Source organism: Telmatherina bonti (assembly GCF_933228915.1).
Source record: "Telmatherina bonti genome assembly, chromosome: 2".
NCBI classification, from domain to species: Eukaryota; Metazoa; Chordata; class Actinopteri; order Atheriniformes; family Telmatherinidae; genus Telmatherina; species Telmatherina bonti.
In genome coordinates this window covers 13,009,249-13,032,401 of record NC_136620.1, presented here as the reverse complement: position 1 = coordinate 13,032,401, position 23,153 = coordinate 13,009,249, and the positions used below count along the sequence as shown (strand labels likewise).

The 23,153-nt window shown below is 42.5% G+C and overlaps 1 protein-coding gene across 2 annotated transcripts in view; it reads left to right on the top strand.

Annotated features, from left to right (window-relative positions):
• The window catches only part of galnt18a (UDP-N-acetyl-alpha-D-galactosamine:polypeptide N-acetylgalactosaminyltransferase 18a), a gene marked incomplete at its 3' end in the record, with an annotated part of 247,101 nt that extends 233,668 nt beyond the window's left edge, over positions 1-13,433 (top strand). The window contains exons 11-12 of one of the 2 annotated variants that reach the window (XR_013771649.1): positions 10,641-10,780; positions 10,889-11,020. Coding sequence is in view for 1 of the 2 variants with exons in the window: in XM_079256126.1 (XP_079112252.1) it covers positions 13,287-13,433 (147 nt within the window). Of the gene's footprint in view, positions 1-10,640; positions 10,781-10,888; positions 11,021-13,286 lie in introns of those variants that run through there. The other variant, XM_079256126.1, reaches the window with a different exon arrangement.
• Positions 13,434-23,153: the final 9,720 nt, after the last annotated feature.

The window sequence follows — 23,153 nt, the reverse complement described above, 5'->3', positions numbered from 1 at the left end:
AGTACTGAATCAGCACTTCTGAGAGTTTTTAATGATTATTTTTTATCATGTGACTCCGGTGACTGTGTGATCCTTATTTTACTGGACTGAACTGCTGCATTTGATACGGTCGATCGTGATATTTTAATAACACGTTTGGAACATGTGTCGGCATAAAAGGTGTGGCTCTGGAATGGTTCATGTCCTATTTAAAAGACCAAAGTGTTTCAGTTTGTCTAGGAGACCATGAGTCCCCCTGTGCTCCACTAGCAAATGGAGTCCCACAGGGATCCATTTTGGGTCCAGATTTATTTTCTTTATATTTACACCCTTTGGGCTCAATTCTTAGGAGACATGGCATCTCCTTTCATTGTTATGCAGATGACTGCCAGATTTATCTTCCCCTTAAATAGAACGATGGACCTTCTCTCAATTCTATGGTACCTCTCTGAACTCCTCCATCCCTACACAACCTCTCGGTCTCTCAGGTCAGCTGACCAACTACTTCTGTCTGTACCGAGTACGAAACGGAAGCTCAGAGGGGACCGGGATTTTACGGTGGCAGCACCTAAACTGTAGAATGAGCTTCCTTTACATAATAGACAAGCCTCCTCTGTATCTGTTTTTAAATCTTTACTAAAGACCCATTTGTTTAAGCTGGCTTGTTTTTCTGCACAACAAGTTGACTTTTTAGATCTGATTTTATTTCCATTGTTTTAATTTGATTGCTTTTATTCTTGATTGCTTTTAACTGACTGTAACTTTTTAATTGTCCTTGTAAATGTTATTTATTCTGGGGGTTTTTTTAACCCCCCACAATGTGGCACTTTGGTCAACATTGTTGTTTTTAAAGTGCATAATCAATAAAGTGGTATTGTGTTGTATGCAGTCCCAACAACTTCTCCATGCTTGTTATTCCTGCTGCAGTTCTGCGTAACTCAGTAGTTTAAACATCGTAAAACAACTCTCACAAAGAGAAACAGTTGCAGTGGGCTCAGGAGGCGAGGACTAGCATGATTCATGTGTAAGGCAGCCCAGTGTGCTGTACATGACCGAAGGAATACAAACAATGAGAATGTCAACACAGGAAAATCACCATCATTATCAATCAAGGCAACTCTCTATCTTGATCAGATATAGTAGTTCCTTGGAGCAGATTTCAGGTTTTCCTCTACTTTTTTTTTTACAGATATAAGGAGTGTAAAAATTAAACACTGATTCTCCTTTTGGTTTGGTTTTAACTCTTGGAATTGAAAGCAAACCAGATAATCTGAGAAGTCTTAGTGGCTGTTATGGTATCAATAAATTATATATATATATTTCAGACTACAACTCTGTGCATAAAAATGATCATCACAGTATTCAAGCCTATATTTTAAATCTGCTACCTCTGAACCGAGATTGTTATTGCACATTCTGGAGTTAAACATTCTGAAAAACATTTAAATAAACCCCAGAGAAAAAAAAGAAATTCCAGGTGTTGTGCTGTCCTGCACCCTGCCAACTTGCAGCAGCAGTGAATAAACCTTTGCATTATGCCTCGGCTTTATCATTTTAATTTATTCAGCCACACCTGAAGTTGTGAAGAAAAGAGGTGCTGGCTCATCATCTCTCTGCTGCAGCTAAATCCTGCTCATGTTTGCACATTGCATTGCTTTCATTCATTCAAACAAAAGCCCCATTTTCCTATAAAATGTCAGTTTCATTACATTTTTTTCCAGGCTACATGAATCCGCTCCACGCAGAATTTGCTCATTGTCATGTGAAATGAAAGACTTCACACAAGACGAAGCAGGAGAGCAGCAGCCGCAGTCTGGACTCTTGCCGCCAGTCTGCAGCATTAAACTGGGAGTAATTTGTGATCACAGGCTGTGAAATCCCAAACACAAGGTCAAATATATCCCAGCTGTCCATGAAAGCTGGGCTGTAAACTGGTTTATATCTTTTGGAACACAGGTCCAGCAGCTTGCGGGCTGCATGATGGGAGAGATCAGAGCTTTCATCAAAAAGGTTATGTTTCACTGGGAGGGTAAATATGGCCTACTTGGTATTACTACATTGTTTTGTTATGAATTTACTAGGGCTGTGATGATATGCTTCTGTCCCGATTCGATTCGATTCCGATTTTTTTTGGGTGCCAATTCGATTTAAATTGCGATTCTCAAAATTCCTCCATGTTTTCATGTTGTTCACCATGCTCCATGTTTTCATGTTTTTTTCCATGTTCCATGTTTTCATGTTGTTTTCCATGCTTTCATGTTGTACACCATGTTCCATGTTGTTGTTTCCTTGATGATTTTTGTAATTAAAAAACAACTTCTTTTTTTTTTAATAAAACTTCTTTTTGCTAGTAATTTTTCTTGATTTCAGTGAGGAAAAAACAACACAGTAGCCAGATCATCATTCTGCTGCTCTAATGCCCAAGAAGACGAGTAAAAAGATCAATAAAACCAATGAAAATGACAAAAATTTTATAGTGGATTAATTTTATTTGTTTGGAAAAAAAAAATCGATTTTTTGTTTTTAAAAAAATCGATTTTAAAATTGTGAAGAAAAAAATCCCAATTTCCGATTTTTCGATTCGATTTTCCCACCCCTAGAATTTACCCTTCATTTAAGCAGGTGTTTACGCTGTGTGCTTTGTTTTAACTGGACTCAGCTGTTTGTGGTCCCCACGGTGTCAAAGTGCTGGCGAAACCCTCTGTGGGATTTTCAGCTTTGAGCTGAAAGGGATTTCATTGACATGCTGTAATTAGAGGTCAGCTCCAGCACCAAGTGCAATCCCAACCAGGAGCAACGGTCAGTTGGGGTTAACAGGCACATGTTTTTACAGTTTTCCTGGTTTTCTAAGCATCTTAATTCTTGATACTCACTAAGTCACAACCAGAAGACGGCTTCTGTGAAGACAGATGGACCCCTTAAATCTTGAGGAGGTTTCACCTCTGGTTCAAAAGTCTTGAAAGAAAGCTCCTTGCTGGTGCATTAATCAGGGCTGACCATGCCTGCTCCTTGATATCTATTATCCTGATCCTTTTAGATGCATCCCTTCTCTGACACACCTCAACCAAATGGCTGAATTCCCTCATCCATATGTCATTCAGCTCCACAGGGGTGTGACAATGAGCCATTTCTCTCATTAAAGTGTGTTGGACAAGGGATGCATCTGAAAGCTTTAGGATAGTAGATCTTTAGTATCAAATTTGGGCATTTTTGCATAAAACTCTTCCAAAAAGTGTGATTTGTTTATGAAATGAAAATCTATCCTCCAACACGATGTATAAAGCAGCAAAGCAACTATAGACTGAATGGAGGTTTTTTTTTTATTTTTTATTCATTAATTAAGAGACATTATGAACATGTGAACAAAAATGTAAATAAAAGAACCATCTGAGTTGTTTTCTTTCTGTAAATGGCTCATAAACTCTCACACAGAAGCTGCCAAAAGTATCTAAATCCCAACCAAAAGAAAACGATCAGAAAGCTGCAGACTCATTGTTAGCTTTTAGAAATGATTAGGATGGTTTCTTTCAGGAAGATATGCTGGTTTACCCAGGAACATAACCAGTTAACAAACCCAGTTAACCAGATGTACTCCTGGTGGAAACTCTGATGTCATCAACTAATTTCAGAGACGTAAGGAGACGAACCATCGTTGTAATGAAACGGCTGTTTAACTGACATGTTTTCATCACTTATCATCATCACCCAGGACAGCTGGTACTGTTGCAGACATGTCCATCATTTTTGGACATTTGGCAGTCTTTTATCTAAGGGGGAAAAAAAAGAAAAAAAGAAAAAAAAAAGCACCATATGGAAAAGCTTAGACCCTCTCCCAACGAGCCTCTTTAAGGACATTTTCCCTTTAATTAATACATCACTACTAAATCTTATCAATATGTCTTTAGTGACAGGATATGTACCACAATCATTTAAAACTGCTGTAATCAAGCCTTTACTTAAAAAGCAATCTCTGGATCCAGAGGTGATAGCAAATTATAGACCTATATCTAACCTCCCGTTTATGTCCAAAATTCTGGAGAAAATAGTTTCCGCTCAGCTACATGCCCACCTGAGCAGAAATAATTTATGCGAGGAGTTTCAGTCAGGATTTAGAGCTCATCATAGTACTGAGACAGCATTGGTGAAAGTTACTAATGACCTTCTTATGGCCTCAGACAAAGGACTTGTGTCCGTACTTATCTTCCTTGATCTTAAGTGCTGCATTTGATACAGTCGATCATAACATTCTGTTACAAAGACTAGAACAGGTGATTGGAATTACAGGTACAGCGTTAAGCTGGTTTAAAACATATTTATCTGATAGACTTCAGTTCGTTCATGTAAATGACAAGTCCTCCTCCCAAACTACAGTAAGTCATGGAGTTCCTCAAGGTTCTGTACTTGGACCAATACTCTTCACGCTATATATGCTCCCTTTAGGCAAAATTATTAGACAGCATGGAATAAACTTTCATTGTTATGCAGATGATACTCAACTATACTTATCCTTTAAACCAGATGAAACAAATCAGCCCAATAGGCTACAAAATTGTCTCATAGACATAAAGACTTGGATGTCTAGAAATTTTCTCCTCTTAAACTCAGATAAGACTGAAGTAATTCTCGTTGGATCTGAAAAACTCAGAGCTAAATTTTCCGGTTTTGTAATGAACCTGGATGGCATTACTTTAGCTTCCAGTGCTACAGTGAGAAACCTTGGAGTAATATTTGACCCTGACCTGTCCTTTGGCCCACATATTAAGCAGGTTACTAAAACAGCCTTCTTTCATTTACGTAATATAGCCAAAATTAGGGACATTCTGTCTCGGAGTGATGCAGAAAAACTGGTTCACGCTTTTGTTACTTCGAGACTAGATTACTGTAACTCTCTATTACTGGGCTGTCCTAAATATGCCCTGAAAAGCCTTCAGCTGATCCAGAATTCTGCAGCCAGAGTCCTGACCAGAACCAGCATGAGAGATCATATTTCTCCAGTTTTAGCCTCTCTTCATTGGCTGCCTGTTGAATGTAGAATAGAATTTAAAATCCTTCTCCTTACATATAAAGCCCTCCACAACCAGGCACCACTATATATCAAAGACCTCATTGTTCCTTATATACCAAGTAGAGTACTTCGTTCGCAGACTGCAGGCTTACTTGTGGTTCCTAGAGTCTCAAAGAGCCGAGCAGGAGGCAGAGCCTTTGGTTATCAGGCCCCTCTCTTATGGAATAAGCTCCCAGTTAGTGTTAGGGAAGCAGATACCCTCCCCACCTTTAAGACTAGGCTGAAGACTTATCTTTTTGATAAGTCCTATAGCTAGGGATGGTTAGCATCCGTTAGTTATGCTGCTATAGGTTTAGACTGCTGAGGGACATTTCCTGATACACTGAGCTTCTTTCTTTTTCTCTTTATCTCTTTCTTTTACCCCCCCCCCTCCCCCCCATAACAGTGTTGCATCATTAACATGTATGTCTCCTGTCTCAGCAGGTCTCCCTGGCCGGGAGTAGCACTTCCTGTTGTCTGTTGTCTTTCTGTCCTCTTCCCCCCACACAGCAGAGGCAGATGGCTGCCTGTCCTGAGCCAGGTTCTGCCGGAGGTTTCCTTCCTGTTAAAAGGGAGTTTTTTCCTTCCCACTGTTGCAAGTGTGCTTGCTCAGGATGGGAGATTGAGTTGGACTCAACTCAATCTGTTGGTTTCCTTATATAGGCTGTTATGAATTGGCCTTCATTATGTTTTCCCCTCTGTCTGTAAAGCGTCTTGAGATGGCATTGCCGTGATTTGACGCTATATAAATAAAGTTGAATTGAATTGAATTGAATTGAAAAGCTGCTGGTATCCCTGAATGCCAGTCTGTCCTTGACTGGAACAATTGAAGGATGAGGGTTATCCTTAAAGGAGTCATCACCCGGAAATTGCACTTTTTAAAACGTGTGTATTAGTGTTGGGCGGAAGTGGTAACATCCCCGGAAGCCTTTCTGTTGAAGACGGCCAGGTTTTTACGTCTGGACACTTTGTTTGCAGCAAAACTGGCCGCAAGGCTGAAGTCTCGCAAATGCATTTTCTTTATTTTCTATTTGCATTAACCAGCCCCTTTTCCAGCCTAAATACACCTGCTGGACCTGCCTCAGTTGCTATTAGCAACAAGCTGTGTAAAGATGTTCGAGCAGCGATCATGTCCACTGCTCGGTTTGTCTGTTAGCAAAACCAACATCGGCAGGTTTTTTTTTCTGTCCCTTCATCAGCGGACCAAACTACCAGGGACAGATGGATTACATTATTTTTTGCTGATAATGCACCTGCATCTCTGCCGGCTGCGGCCTGTTTGTGCCAAACATTTTGCTAACATTTGGGAAAATACCAGGTGAAGACGGCATCAACTCAGTTGGACAGAGGGGCAATTGCAACTTTAAGAGGCTCAGCATCAATGCAGTCGGTAAGTGTCACTACTGCTATAATGTTCTGCTTTGTGTGACAGACGTGACTTGAACTGAGGACGATAAGGCTAAAGCAAACGGCAATGCTAACGGGACAGACGTGACTTGAGCTAATCACGATAAGCCATCACCTTATCGTGGTGGAGGGGTTTGTGCGTCCCGAAGATCCTAGCAGCTATGTTGTCGGGGGCTTTATGCCCCTGATAGGGTCACCCATGGCAAACAGGTGTCTAGGGGAGGGACCAGACCAAGCACGGCTCATAGACCCCTATGATGACGACCAACCTGGGCATGAATGTTCCCTTGCCCGGACGCGGGTTACTGGGACCCCCCTCTGGAGCCAGGCCTGGAGGCGGGGTACGAGAGCGAGCATCTGGTGGCCGGGCCTTCGCCCATGGGGCCCGGTCGGGCTCAGCCCGAAAGGGTTACATGGGCCCCACCTCCCGTGGGCTCACCATCTGCGGGAGGAGCCGTAGGGGTCGGGTGCAATGTGAGCTGGGCGGCAGCAAGGGGCGGGGACCCTGGCGGTCCGATCCCCGGCTGCAGAAGCTGGCTCTAGGGACGTGGAATGTCACCTCTCTGGTGGGGAAGGAGCCTGAGCTTGTGCACGAGGTTGAGCGGTTCCGACTAGATATAGTTGGACTCACCTCGACGCATGGCTTGGGCTCTGGAACCAGTACCCTCGAAAGGGGCTGGACCTTCTTCCACTCTGGAGTTGCTCATGGTGAGAGGCGCCGAGCAGGTGTGGGCATTCTCATCAGCCCCCAGCTTGGTGCCTGCACGTTGGGGTTTACCCCGGTGGATGAAAGGGTAGTTTCCCTCCGCCTCCGGGTGGGGGGACGGGTCCTGACTGTTGTCTGTGCTTATGCACCGAACAGCAGTTCAGAGTACCCACCCTTTCTGGGGTCCTTGGAGGGAGTGCTGGAGGGTGCTCCTTCTGGGGACTCCATTGTTCTGCTGGGGGACTTCAATGCTCACGTGGGCAATGACAGTGAGACCTGGAGGGGAGTGATTGGGAGGCATGGTCCCCCCCCTCTGAACCCAAATGGTGTTTTGTTATTGGACTTCTGTGCTCGTCATGGATTGTCTATAACGAACACCATGTTCCAGCATAAGAGTGTCCATATGTACACCTGGCATCAGGATTCCCTGGGCCGCAGTTCAATGATCGACTTTGTAGTCGTATCGTCGGACCTGCGGCCACATGCCTTGGACACTCGGGTGAAGAGGGGGGCGGAGCTGTCAACTGATCACCACCTGGTGGTGAGTTGGCTCAGATGGTGGGGGAGGAAGCCGGTCAGAGCTGGCAGGCCCAAACGTGTTGTGAGGGTCTGCTGGGAACGTCTGGCTGAGTCCCCTGTCAGAGCGAGCTTCAACTCCCACCTTCAGCAGAGCTTCGAACATGTCCCGGGTGAGGCGGGGGACATTGAGTCCGAATGGGCTGTGTTCCGTGCCTCTATTGCTGAGGCGGCCAGCCGGAGCTGTGGCTGCAAGGTCGTTGGTGCCTGTCGTGGCGGTAATCCCAGGACTCGTTGGTGGACACCAGCAGTGAGGGATGCTGTCAAGCTGAAGAAGGAGTCCTATCGGGCCTTCTTGGCCTGTGGGACTCTGGAGGCAGCTGATGGGTACCGACGGGCTAAGCGGCATGCGGCTTCGACCGTTGCCGAGGCAAAAACTCGGGCATGGGAGGAGTTCGGCGAGGCCATGGAGAAAGACTTCCGGACGGCTTCGAGGAGATTCTGGTCCACCATCCGGCGGCTCAGGGGGGGGGAAGCAGTGCTCCATCAATACTGTGTACAGTGGAGATGGGGTGCTGCTGACCTCAACTCGGGACGTTGTGGGTCGGTGGAGGGAATACTTCGAAGACCTCCTCAATCCTACCAACACGTCTTCCCATGAGGGAGCAGAGCTGGTGGACTCAGGGGTGGACTCTCCTATCTCTGGGGCTGAAGTCGCTGAGGTGGTCAAAAAGCTCCTTGGCGGCAAGGCCCCGGGGGTGGATGAGATCCGCCCGGAGTTCCTTAAGGCTCTGGATGCTATGGGGCTGTCCTGGCTGACACGCCTCTGCAGCATCGCGTGGACATCGGGGGCAGTACCGCTGGACTGGCAGACTGGGGTGGTGGTCCCCCTTTTTAAGAAGGGGGACCGGAGGGTGTGTTCCAATTACAGGGGAATCACACTCCTCAGCCTCCCTGGTAAGGTCTATTCAGGGGCCCTGGAGAGGAGGGTCCGCCGGATAGTCGAATCCCGGATTGAGGAGGAGCAGTGTGGTTTTCGTCCTGGTCGCGGAACAGTGGACCAGCTCTATACCCTCTCTGGGGTCCTGGAGGGGGCATGGGAGTTTGCCCAACCAGTCTACATGTGCTTTGTGGACCTGGAGAAGGCATTCGACCGTGTCCCCCGGGGGCTCCTGTGGGGGGTACTCCGGGAGTATGGGGTACCGGACCCCCTTGTACGAGCTGTCCGGTCCCTGTACGACAGGTGTCAGAGCTTGGTCCGCATTGCCGGTAGTAAGTCGGATTCGTTTCCGGTGAGGGTTGGACTCCGCCAAGGCTGCCCTTTATCACCGATTCTGTTCATAACTTATATGGACAGAATTTCTAGGCGCAGCCGAGGGGTTGAGGGGATCCGACTTGGTGGCCTCAGGATTGGGTCCCTGCTTTTTGCGGATGACGTGGTCCTGTTGGCTTCATCTGGTCGTGATCTCCAGCTCTCGCTTGAGCGATTCGCGGCCGAGTGTGAAGCGGCTGGGATGAGAATCAGCACCTCAAAATCTGAGACCATGGTCCTCAGCCGGAATAGGGTGGATTGCCCTCTCCGGGTCGGGAGTCAGGTCCTGCCTCAAGTGGAGGAGTTTAAATATCTCGGGGTCTTGTTCACGAGTGAGGGAAGGATGGAGCGTGAGATCGACAGACGGATCGGTGCGGCGTCTGCAGTAATGCGGGCTCTGCGCCGGTCTGTCGTGGTGAAGAAGGAGCTGAGCCAGAAGGCGAAGCTCTCGATTTATCAGTCGATCTACGTTCCTACCCTCACCTATGGTCATGAGCTGTGGGTCGTGACCGAAAGAACGAGATCTCGTTTACAGGCGGCTGAAATGAGTTTCCTCCGCAGGGTGGCCGGGCTCTCCCTTAGAGATAGGGTGAGGAGCTCGGTCATCCGGGAGTGGCTCGGAGTAGAGCCGCTGCTCCTTCGCATCGAGAGGAACCAGTTGAGGTGGCTCGGGCATCTGGTTAGGATGCCTCCTGGACGCCTCCCTGGTGAGGTGTTCCAGGCACGTCCCTCTGGGAGGAGACACCGGGGAAGACCCAGGACACGCTGGAGGGATTACATCTCTCGGCTGGCCTGGGAACGCCTCGGGATCCCCCCCGCAGAGTTGGCAAATGTGGCTGGGGAGAGGGAAGTCTGGGCTTCCCTGCTTAGGCTGCTGCCCCCGCGACCCGACCGGATAAGCGGCAAAAGATGGATGGATGGATGGATGGACGATAAGGCTAATGTTAACGGCAATGCTAACGGGACGAGCCTGGAGGTTTAACGTCCTGCGGCGTACAAATGAGCCCCAGGTTTTATTTTCCTATGCTCTGCCACGTAAATGTTTGTAAATGACTTCTCTATTTATTATTTTTCACGCCTGTTACCACACAGTAAGTACTCATGATGGATGTAGCTTGCTCTCCCCAACATGACATACAATTGTAATAATCATAATGATAATTTAACAAGGTGACCATCATGTAGTCTGACATTGGCACCTATAGGATATCGGCAGGGAGGATATTTTATATCCAATCCTCGTCCTCCTCCTGACATCTTTACGTCATGTTTGTAAAATGGGAGCTGTGCAGGATTAATATCTGCAGCTGCAGCCTCTGTGGATATGGAGGTCTGACTCCTGGTATGATGGATCTAAAAGACATGTTTTATTTTATCTACATGCAGTGAAGACACAGAGGTTAGGGAAAATCGTGTCTGTGTATAACTGTGGGAAATAAAATGAGTGTGTTTTTAATTTTCTATGTTAATATTTCGGTGTGTGAAAACCTGACTTATTTAATCAGCTTTTTAAAAATAAAAGTATGCAAAGCACTTTGTGTTGCCTTTGGCATGAAAGTGCTTTATAAAGTTTGATTTGATCTATTTGTATTACAATATTTGATTACTCTTAAACTGCAGCTATTCGCACCTACAATCTATTTATGTGCTGATATTTTTATAACTTGTATTTGCAGATTTTAGTCCAGCACATCTCACGCCATGCGGTCTACTGATGTCTAAAAGTTGGTGTTGGAGCAGACTGACCCTACAATGCAGGCAACAACTGGAACACAGCTGTCATCAAGGACTTTCCACCCTCTCTTCAGAAATACAGGTTTGTCGTTTGTTTCATTAATTTTACATACAGAAAATGATAATAAATCAAACACATATACATTCTTAATGGAAGCTTGTTCTGATGTCAGTATCTGGTTCTGTGCAGAAAAGGAACCCAGACGGCAGCAGTGAAGGTAACATCTCAGCCAGTCTGGAGGAAGATGATGATGATGATGAAGAGTGCTGTGGAGGCTTGCTCATCCGGCTCCAGAACCACGAGAGTCCACATAAAACCCAGAAAACTCAGCTACTGTGTTAACAGAATCAATAACTAAGAATGAAAATGATCATTTTTATTTTATTACATTGAAAATGAGCATTGGTTTTATTTCTGTACACTAATAAAGATATTGTGTTTTTAAAGAGCTGTATTTTTTTACTTCAGCTTTACATTTTACATTCAAAAGTCAGATGCATAAATTTGCATGTGGTAAAGTTGTGTATTTACTTTAATTCAATTGCTATGGTCCTAAGTGACTGCAGCAAAGTTACTATTTGTTATATGTAATATGAAATAGCAAGAACATTAATAATCACAGTTATTTTACAGTTATTTGCCATTTGATTAGCTTTATTTCTGAATTTTTGGGCATTGAAGAGAAACTTGCCTCCTTCTCTCCGACAGGTAAATGTACATAATCCTGCTTATAAATGTTTCCTGCATTTTGTAATGAAAAAGCATTGAAGCAGACTGGTTCCACGCCAGGATGTTGGGTCAGAAGGAGCAGTTTGGACCTGCTTTATCCTTCTCAGCACCTAAGGAAATGAAAAGAGAGATTTTATTTTCTAAGCACAGTAATAATATCTTGCTGTCTATTTCTGTTGGCATGTGCAGCTTAACAAACAATTAGACCAACATAATAGATGGTAAGTGATGCTGGAATATATAAAACACGAGATATTAGTCAGCAGGAAGCCTGATCAATGATACAAGATATCTGACTTCATGTTATTTATCTGTACAGTAATACAGCAGCCCACATCAGTGGTTGCATCAACCAGAGATCTGTCATGTTGACATAACGACATTTTTCACACTCCTGGCTAAAACGGGAAATATAAATAAGCTAATTAATTTAGAAAAACACGTGACTGTAAATAAAACCTCAATAAAAAGCGCAGCTTTGTGAAGTTCGTGTGGTTAAAATGTGTGTGTGCTTATCTGCATGCAGACCGGCCGGCAGCTGGACACTGAACATACCAACCGGTTCAGTCAACATCCATTTCATTTTTTACATCTGTAACTTCGGATTGTGTTAAAAAGTACATCTATTGTTTAAAAAACGGTCCACCATAAAACTGAGACGTATTAACATGAACGACATGCCTCGTTGTCAACATGCTATCTGAACAGGCAAGGCGAGCAGACACAAAGTGAGGACTTTACCATTCAGAGACAGTTTGTTGTAAACGTGCTCCTTCCACCATCTCGGTATCTTCTCTCTCAGGCTCAGAGTCCGGTTCAGACATCAATGCTGAATTCAGAAAGCTGCTGCTGTCGGGTTAGCTGCTATCACTAGCCGCTAATGTTTTTAGCATGGAGGCTACTGGCCTCGCCCCCCTGCCGACTCTGGACTTCCAGCGATCAATCAGCGAGCCCCTCATTAACATTATTTTAATCGATGTCGAGGTTGATGAAAATCTCGTGTGAATTCTTGCGAGAAAATGTTTATTATGAATAAAGTGTCAGAAAAAGCACTTTTATCTTTTTTTTTTTGTTGTTGTTTAATAAGTTTTTAAAGAGTTATTTAAAAACCAATAGAGGACAGTGGGCACATGAAAAGACCAGGTTATGACTCCTTTAAATTATTGGTTCATTGTGTAGAATTTAACAAGAACTTGTTGAATCCGTGTTATTTAGATCAAGTTTTCTGGAGAAGTCTGCAGGACAGTTTGAAAACCCCGATCTAGATCTACAAAGCAAAGAAAAACACCATCTTACTAAGAAACCATCCTGTTTTTTCTTCTTGTTTTTTTTTTTTTTTGTGGCTCTAACACTCACTTCACCTCTGAGAGGAGTTTCATCCCATCACCAGCTAAGCATTTTTAAGCTGCTTGACTTTAATGAAACAGTCCTTATAAAAATCTTTAAAGATGGATCTTTGTGACAAACATCCTCAGCGTGAAATAACTTCACTCTCTAGGTTCCAGAAAGTGCGTCATACAGTTTGTTTTGCAAGATATATTCACTCTATAAATGGAACACTTGGCTATTTCTTACACACCCACGTTATCTTTGCTTGTTTGTATGAATTCTGCAATGATTTCATTGTCCTGTCCAGTCTGATGTCCTTGTCAGATGTTCTGTCATTCACTGAATGACTTCATGAGGAAATAAAACCAATCTGTGTCCTGCAAAATGTCCAAAAAAAGTGTACATAAATGTAATCTTTGTATGTACACATCTAAAACCTGCAAGTACCAAGTGAAAGATTTTGTTGCTTGAGAGAAGGACTCTGAATGTTTTCTCTCTTTTGTTCTTTTTTTTTTTTGTCTTTCTTCAGGGTGGATCCATCCAGAACATAGATTCTCAGCGATGTCTGGAGCTGGTGGAGAGCAGACAGTCAGAGTTCACTTTCCAGCTGGCCATTCAGGACTGCACAGGTCAGAAATGGACCATCACGAACGTATTAACTGTGCTGCCACAGTGAACTCAGTTGCACTGCTCACTCCCTGGAACAGCTTTTCTTTCTCCTGAGGCCGGTAAACAAGTTCAAGTTCAAGTGGGGAGCTCTAATGAGTATAAAAAGTATTGCAGTTCAGAAAGAAATGAACCAACAAAGACAATGTTTCCCCAAAAAGTTTTAGTGTTGGACCTATTATTTTTTTTTAGCTCGAATCTTCACTGGAAAGGATGTGCTTCAATCAGACACGGACCATCGGTAACCTAAAACCATTCTACACCAGTGACCCGAGACTGGAGACACTCGCAGATGGAGGCCACGCTCTTAAAAGTGGCCACCCTGCAATCAAAATGAGAAATACTGTGGCTTGCTAAATCATGGAAGCAGTCGGGTTATTACTGGAGCAGGCCTGTGATGGATTTTGGGTCCCGGTCTACACTTTAAGATGGTGCCTGAACTCCCACAGTGTCATTGCACAATCATCAGAAACAGATTGAGCAAGCTTGGTTCCAGTGTGTTTATGTGCAGGTGGACATGATGGAAGCTGGGCCGCTGTGCACATTCAAGGAAAGTGGCTGATTTGTCCCCAAAATCCTCAGACGAAGGCAGGTTACAAGTCATTACCGCCACATGCTATTTGACTCGGAGTGAAGGCAACACAGGTGCTGTAAATTTCCTGAGTTTCACACAAAGGCTAGGAAGTGAAATGGAGAGCAACCAGAGTGATTTAAACCATCTGTAGGATGAGAACTGGGTCCCTCGGAAGTTTGAGAGTGTGCTTTGGAATTAATTTGATCCGAAGCGAAGCCATCAATCACAGCGTATATATATATATATATATATATATATATATATATATATATATATATATATATATATATGTATGCGTTCACATTCAGAGCAGAAGATTCATCCAGAAAATAGGATTTTCGACTCCTTACAATCTCTTGTAACACCTGGGCAAAAGAGGGAATGTGATATGAATGCTGTTAACAGGATGAGGAACACCTCAAAGACCAGTCTGATTTGTCTGTAAGCGTATCAGCCTGCAAAAACCAGGAGCCATCCTGAGGATTTACCTAATGCTGAGGCTGTGAGCTTTTCGCACGAGCAGTCTGGTTGTGTCAGAAACTCACCCAGCAACCAGTTAGTTTTCAAAGAAACTACTCCCCCCCTTACGTTTTCAGCTTAGTTTGTGCTTTTAGCCCCTGAGAACATGTCCTGTGTCCTGTTTGCTGCAGGAAGATCTGCTCCGGTAGAAATACAGCCAATTTAAAGGTGCAGTGTGTAACAATGTCAAAGGTCAATCACAGAAAAATATCTCATTAAAAACTGTTTCTATAGGTATCAGATCATTTTACTAAAATAATTTGGTTTTATTCTTTTAGAATAAAGCATTTATATCTACCTGCTTCTGAACTTTAAAACTGCAATACTGGCCGTGTTTTACAGGTTCTAGAGCACCGTTTGGGATAAGTAACGCTTTAAAAGGTACATAGAAGAAGACAGTATACATGTGTGAAAGTAGGCAACCACTCGTAGATAAAAACATGTTCATGTCTGGAAGAATTTGGCCACTGAGGGCCACCGTCCATTCACAACTGTGCTGGGCATTTGAAGTAATTTCTGTGCCTATTTTTACCACTAGAAGTCAGTAATTCTTACACACTGTACCTTTCAGCTTTCTCTGTGAGTAGACCAAACGTAGAACACAACAGGTACGATAAACATAGTCTACATATAACACAGAACCTCCAGTGAGAAGATTCAGCTTCAGATTAATTACAGTATTTATAGCTTTATACAACACACGAACCACAACCAAAATAAATAATAACATCCAAAAACTACTCAAAGCTGCACCAATAAATAATTTTAAAAAAGGAACAAATAAAACGTCTTTGTGAAACCCAGTTTAAACCAAACTAAAAACAGATAAATCCATAAAACTGCAGAATGAATACAGAGAAATATATCATTCCTGTGGACAAGTGAAAACTAACATGGCAGCAACAAAAAATTCTCACTTGTGGACTAAAATCAAGCGGGAACCTCCAGTGGTTAAAAGTGAAGCCTATGTGGAAGTGCATAAAACTGCAGTTCCCCCTTCATCCACTAGGGGATGCAAAACAGAGCAAATCCCCATAGACTCCCATGTTAAAAAGGCCAACTTCACGGCAGAAACAAACATGTTTACAGCCTGGATCAAAAATCCATTTTCAGTTTATAGGTCATGACAACTGTGGGGGGAGTGAATTTTTTTTCTAACTCGCCCGTTTAAAAGTAATTTAATCTCGAAGTTTGGCATATTTAGGGGCGTGTCCTTTTGATTGACAGGTAGCGATCTCCGGCTTCAAGTCAGAAGAACGTAGAACAACCGCGGTTTTTAGCCGGTTAACAACGTGACTTAGCTTTAGCCCGCTTACCTCCGTTAGCTGGTTAGCTCCTGTTATCTCAGGGTTAGCTTTTAGCTACAGAAAGCTCGGAGTTCGCTCGATGTCAATCATCCGCCATGACGGTCATGGCCCCCCTCTCAGCTCCACCTCTTTGCCCATATTTGTATTTTTCGGGCATGACGCTGCCAAGATGGCGACGGTAGGAACCGCCCACCGAGCTTCAATTCAGCTCTTCAGAAACCTACGTATGACGTCACAGAGACTCCGTACATCTCTTTATATACAGTCTATGATGAAAACCCTCCATCTGCAGGGAAGAGGTTGGAACTCCCTGTAGGAGGATGGGAGCATTCAGAACAGAAGATGCTGCTGTCAAGCCTCATATGCACCAGCCAGCGTGGGTCAGGGTGGGCCGGGATGCTTTTTTTTTTTTTAGTTTGTACAAGCAAAAACTAGGAAAGATGCCCTAATATCTGATCTGTTCCATTTTACATTTTTGGGACCTTTTACTTGGGGTACTCGTCAAACCAGCCGATCCAAAAGGGTGGAGATTGACGCATTACAGTCCTCTGATTGGTTGGGGGGAAAAAAAGTAACTTCCTGTTTGACCTGGCATAAAAACAAAGCAGGGAGGCCTTCCTGTTCAGAGCAACAGATTTTCTTTTTGTTGATTTTAATCTCCGTTTAAAATGACGTCATGAAGCACCGTTCCATGGACATCCACACTTTTCTCAGGATCATTGGGCTGGAAGAGATCCAAAGTAACCTTGATGAAGGGAAGCATCTCACTGCGATGTCGCCAGGTTTTATAGCTGGAGCATCTATAATGATCTGGCGGACACTCCACCTCTCAGGTACGGTTATGGTTGGCTGCAGGAACGCAACATTACAGTTAACCGTCTCGTCCCACACCCTAATCATCCCATCCCGACCCACACCTGTTGGTGCAACCGAGGCTTAGTTGTCTGCTGTACAACTAGTGACTCCCCAGTCAGTCCAGTCCACCATTTCAGTCCCATTTCCACCACTGGAACTTTCTTCATTTACCCAGGATTTTTTCTAAAAACTTCTGCACATATCCAACCATTACCTGATTACATAAAAATTTCCCCAAACTGACCTTGAATAAAAGCACCAAGTAGAGGGGCAGGACTTTACAGATTCCTCTTGAGGGGCGGGGCCATGTGCTGAAGAGCTCTGATTGGTGGAACATACCTGTAGGGTTCCTCACTTCAGCTCTTTGTATGTATAAGCAAGTGTGCTGCTGCAAACATGTTTATTTTACTTCTACAGACGTAACTCCACATTTCGGGCGTTTGATTTGAGCAGTAAGAGGCGGATGGATGAGGAGCTCCAGGCTCTTTTGAGACCAACTTTGAGCCGGCGCCTCGAAAAAAGTCAGACTGATTGGAAGAATAGCCGACGAGCTGGCAGAGCTGAATGTAAGGCAGAAATTAGTTTTGGAGAAGAAGATTAATGAAAGCAAAGGATCACAACAGCCAACGTGGCTCAGACCACCAGACATCAATCTGATTAGGAGAAATGTACAAGAACTATGTGGTGTAGCGGAAACAAACTACACAGTTTACCAGGAATTATGTTTCCTGGTAAATACATTGCAGGCAAACAAAAAAATTATTCAAAATTATTTGGACCTCTAAGACATCCTATTCTGAATGCTTAATAAGCAGGTCCCCCACCCTCAGCCATAACAGCTTTTCCTCTTCCAAGAATTTTATGTTTATGGGAATTTTATACCTTCTTCAAAAGCATTAGTCAGGCAGGAGGTCTCGGTTATAGTCTCCACTCAGCAGACCAGTCTGGTTCCTCCACACCTAATTTGCTCATCCATGTCTTTATGGACCTTGCCTGGAACAGCTGCATTCAACTGTTTAGAATATTTTTTCCCACTGCTTTTGGAAATAGGGAATAACAATTTGGTTTAATTAATTCTTCTCCTTCAAATATGTGTGACTGAACCACCAAGGGAAAAGATAAAACCAATTTAATTAAAACACAACAAAGTAGTTCATATAATGCAGCCGGTATAAAAGTGCAAGAGTTTCTTTAAACAGTAAAGAAGTTTTTGACTCCTTTTTACACACAGTTGCCTTGTAAGTTCAGTTTTTCATCAATGCCAGTCCTCAGATGTTTGTTAGAGTCCACACGCTCACTAATCTACTTTCAATTAATGCTTCCCTGTACATGTTAGTTTTTCTTCAAGATGTCTGACCAGAGAAAAACAATAACTACCTTCAAGTGATCCCTATAAACACACAGGAACCTAAATGTTTTCTGTTTGACTTCCTACTGTACGCTGCAGCATTTTTCTTTCAGTATTTCAGTAAATGAGACTGTAAAACACATCAAATGCATTAAAGGATTGTAATAGTGACATAACAACATGAAAATGAACATTTCAGAGCATGAATGTAATTTTTTAAAACAGAAAAACAATGAAATAACCTGCATCAAACACCAGGTGGTCTGTTTGTCTCCTCAGGCAGCAGGAAAACTAAAAGCTGCCACAGAAATGGTTCTTCCTGCTTTTGAACGAGTCGTGCACGAGGACCTGAGGAGCTATTCTGATTTCTAAATTCAAAGTGCGGCAGACGGATAAGCCACTGAAAGACCATGAAGCACTTTAAAGAAAATGTAAACCAGAATGACGACTTTACAGTCGCGATGTATTTTTCTCCGTCTGGTTCTGCTGCAGACGGAAATTTAAACTGACACGTTTCTTTGATCACAGTGAAAAGTGCTGCAGGCCTCCGAAGCTCCAAAATAACAGCAACGCCGGCTGTTGAGTCTGACTGAAACTTGATGAGACATCTGCAAACATGAGCACAAAGTCCAGCTGAAATGACATTAATTCAACTGGACAATTGTCATGCAGAAAGAGCTGCTATGTTGTGCTAAATAAGTTTGCTTTTCCAAGTCTGGCTTCATGGATACAAAAGAAAACAGTGCTCAATTGATATAATACTTTGCATTACACATAAGAACTGTTCTGTATCATTTGCTGTTTGTTGCTGAAATACATAATAATGCTGGATTTGACAGGATAGACAGCGAATGACCAGAAGATAGAATTCAGCAGAACACCGTTGTAATCAAAGCCCAAACAACCACAGCTACACCTGTAGAGAAACTTCACAGAAAACAGCCTCTGTAAAAAAACAAAGCAAATTACCATGAGGAGCACCTCGAGGAAGACAAACTGAGAAAAACATTAACAACATCAAGTATATGACAACATAACTTGATTTTGGTGATTAAACTGCAGTAGACATCCTAGTAACTTTGCACTTTATGGATTTTTGAATATTTGGTTTAAAACTGAAAAAAGTCTAAGCTTTCTACAGGTGTTAAAACCCACAAGGCAACACTTGGCTCTGTGGAAAAGAGATGAGAATTCCTGGTTGTCTCTTATTATCATCGCCACAAACAACTCCATAGAAATATTGTTCCTCCTTCTGTCTCACCAAAGTTATAAATTACAGGGTAAGCAACTGGACATCCTCCAAGTAAGTGATTAAGACGTTAGTCACCGTGTTCAGAAAGTTTTCAGCTGAGATCTGAATGTATTGCAGTGGAAACAGAACTCACCCAGACTTGGTAAAAGGGTATAAGAATGATGACATATAATAATCTGGAAAAACTGTAAGTGGAAGAAATAATTCAGAAAAATTTGGTGAAAAGTAAAGATTTAAGTCACATTTTGACCTTAAATTTTTGCCTCGGGGACTACTTTTTGCAGTAAGATTGCTTTTGGTCATACTTGTTTGTATCCATACTTGTATGTCACCACATTTTATTGCCATCAAAGTTTGGATAAATTATTTGTCACTCGTTGCTGGATGTATGTCTTGGTTACAGTTCAGGCAGTGGTGACAATATAGAGAGTATGCTTCAGCTGCTGTCCCACAAGCCGTCCATATGACGCCTTCACACAGGCTTACACTGAGAAAGTATCTGTTTATTTCCTTAAATCAGTGCTCTATTGTGTCTCAGTAGTCCCTCTTCTCATTCATTTTCAAGGCTGCTTGACTGCTTCTCTCATTAAAATAGTTTCAGGATTAAGTTTTAAAGCTGTTTACAAACACCAACAACTAAACTTACATCACAATTTAAAGTGAACTGATTCTAGCAGCTGTGGTTGAAATTAAACATTACTGAAATAAAAATGAAGAAATAAGATGATCAGTACATCTACTTCCCTGCTAGGGTAAAAGATCTCTCCAAGTTCCTTTGGTTTATAAGTCATGGACAAAGGTCCTCCAAAAGTCCCTAAGTCCTGGCAAAAGTCTTTGGACTAACAGCAGATCTAAATGTTAAGTTCACTGACTGCACAGATACATCTGCAGCACATCTCTAAAGTGAATCGTGTCTTTTCAGAAGGAGGTGCAATCAGTCCAGAGACCTCTCAAAGCTGCAAGATAATCAGACTGCTTCACTCAGGCCAGTTAAAGGGCATGCTGGGAAATGTAAGACAATGCTGCCGAATTATGGAGAATGAATGTGTCACATAAGATTCAATTAGCTGCTTCATTCACTGATAAAAGATGAGTGATCCCTGACGGGAGGAGAGAAATATCTACTGAAACTCTGCTTCTGCACTCTTCAACCATGGAAATGGTTTTAACACTGGTGTTTGTGTGTGTGTGTGTGTGTGCATGCATAAGCCCTATTTTAAGTTATTTTATTGATGCTTTGTTTATCTAAAGCTCTGACTCACAGGTATTCAACAGATTTTAGTGCTCCATTCGGTGGTAGCTGGGAATTTTCAGTTTCAATCCTGGTTTGTCAGCTACGATCCTATTTGTTTTGTTTTGGTTGTGTTTTTGTCTGTTTTATCACACAGAAGCTTTCACACAAAACCTAATTTCTCTCTGCCATTATAATTAATCTCAATATTAATTATTAATTTTTATCTAATATTTCTTAAGTATTTCATGTACTGGATTTCCCACTTACTTTATGTTCCAAATGCAGCATAATTCATCAATGGAAGCAGTGAACAATGAACTTGGACCAACAAAGTTCAGTTTTTTCCATGTGGAATTCATAAGAGGTAGAATTTGGCACCTCAAAACATCCATCAATCCATATCAGCCATGTGACTTTTACTTAGTTTAATTTGTGCCTAAAATCAGAACATGTGAGAACCATTTCCATACCAGATCTTGTGAAGAAATGTTAATTCAGTGCATTTCTCTTTTTTCTTCTCAAAATGCTGCATTGCTTGTGCAGGACTGGCAGAGCAACCACTTGTACGGGTTGAAGGTGTGGATGTATAATCTCTATGTATGAGGAAACTGAGTTTTTTGCTGGATGAACACTTTCCCCTGTGGTGCAAATTAATCATTTGCTCTACATTTACAGCTCTCTGAAAGGTACACACTCATCGTAAAGCTCTACATTAAATATAACTGCTTTGCGATCAATTTCTCAATTATTCAAAGCCTTCAACAATCTTCATTTATAATTCAAAAGAGTACTGGTTGAGGTTTAATTATTAACGTGAGTGTTGTGTATTAGAAACTTTTCATTTGCAATCAGAGTCCACTGAAGCACCGGCCACATGGTGGGAAAGCAGTGGTAACCTGTGGAGGACTGGAAGTGTACAGTGTCTTCTGTCGGCTACTGTGTAGCATCTCTTACCGAACTTTCTGTTGAAATTCAGTTCTGGTTTGTTTTGTTTTTTTGGCTCAGGTTTGTAGATCCTGAAAGTTTAAAAGTATCTCAATTTTTGGGAAACTCATGAAAAATGTTCAAGCTATTTTATTAGTGTATTTAAACTGGATATTTATAAGTACCAGTAATAAAAATGGATGACGTGAGTACCTGGTTTGTGTGAGTTTTTTCTTGTGTCGGGCTTAGCATCGTAACTTAAGAGGATGTTGGAAAAAAAAATACAAAAGAAATGTAAGATAAAAATGTTTGCATTTACAGGTTTAAAATCAAGTTTACCGACTAGTGGTTGAAATTCATTACAAGTCATTTCTTGACTGGAAATAAGAAACAATTGCAGTGGACATCCACAAAGTGAAAATAGAGAGATCACTTTTTGGTTTGGTTTCACTTTTAGGAATTACTTTTATTTTTGAGTTGGGTTTCAAGACTAACACTTGCTGACTAATAGCAGAAACAGATGCCAAGTCTTGATATTTTAACCAGTGTTAGACAAGGAACACCTTTTTAAGATGTTTCCATGACCAGTAATCTGCAGCACGTCCTTGAAACAGGTAAAAAAAAATTATCTAATTTCAGTGTCTAAACTCTTTTATGCCTTAAATCCAGCTTTTTCTTTCTTTTTCCAGTTTTCCAGTTTCCTTCCAAGCTAAAAGCTTTGAATGAACACATCTGTTATCAGGATGGAAGCTGCTGCTTCAGTGCCTTGGTGTGCAGTACCACAAACAGCCACTAGGAGCTGATGTGAAACATCTCTGTCACTGAGTCCAGTTAAAAAAGGATGAAGTTCTTTCAATAAATATGAAGTGATTATGTTGTCATCAGCTGTCATCAGTGCGTTGGTGGTTCTTGGAAGTTAAATACATATCTGAATAGATGTCCAGTGTCAGATATGAGCACACCTCTTGTGCTTGGCTCTTTGTGCTGGCTCCCTGTTGAAAATCTTATTGCTCACCTTTAAAGCTCTAAATGGCCTTTCTCCTAAATACATCTCAGATTTATTGATCTGTTATTTGCCCTGCTGCACACTGAGATCTACAGATATCGACCTGTTAACTAGTCCGACTTCACAGTTTGTGACCAAATTGTTCTTTTAAAGCTCTTTACCAGCTAAACTCAGATTTAGCACACTATATCTCTTGAACACTCTTCACACCTAAAGTACTGGGGGGGGTCTTTGTGGACCTTGAAAACAGATGGCGCCAAATTGTATGGAAATGGCCATTTTGGAGACCTCACCTGAGTTTTCTGTAATAAAAACTTCTCAAATTTTTGCTTCTTCTCTAAACTATAAATGGCATTTATTTAGAGAATGAGATGAGAAAAAAAAGAAAAGGATGCTTAAAGCAAAAATAGGGAATTGGAAGTTACCGGGTAGCCAGGGATCGGAATATGGAAAAGACAAACATTAGTAATGGTTTGGATCCATATGAAATTCTTAAAGAGCGAAGCACCAAAAGTGACATCCACAGTTCTGCCCAACCAGCATCTTTGGCTACCTTGTTTGCGGTGTGAGCGCCTACGCTTCGGAGCAGTTCCGTAGTTTAAGTTATTAGAGTCTCGTGCAGTTCACAAATGGAAGAGTGCAGCAGCTTCAGATTATAAAATGTTCCTGTCAAAGGTAAGTTGCACTCAAGACTACGGATGTGTTGCACTT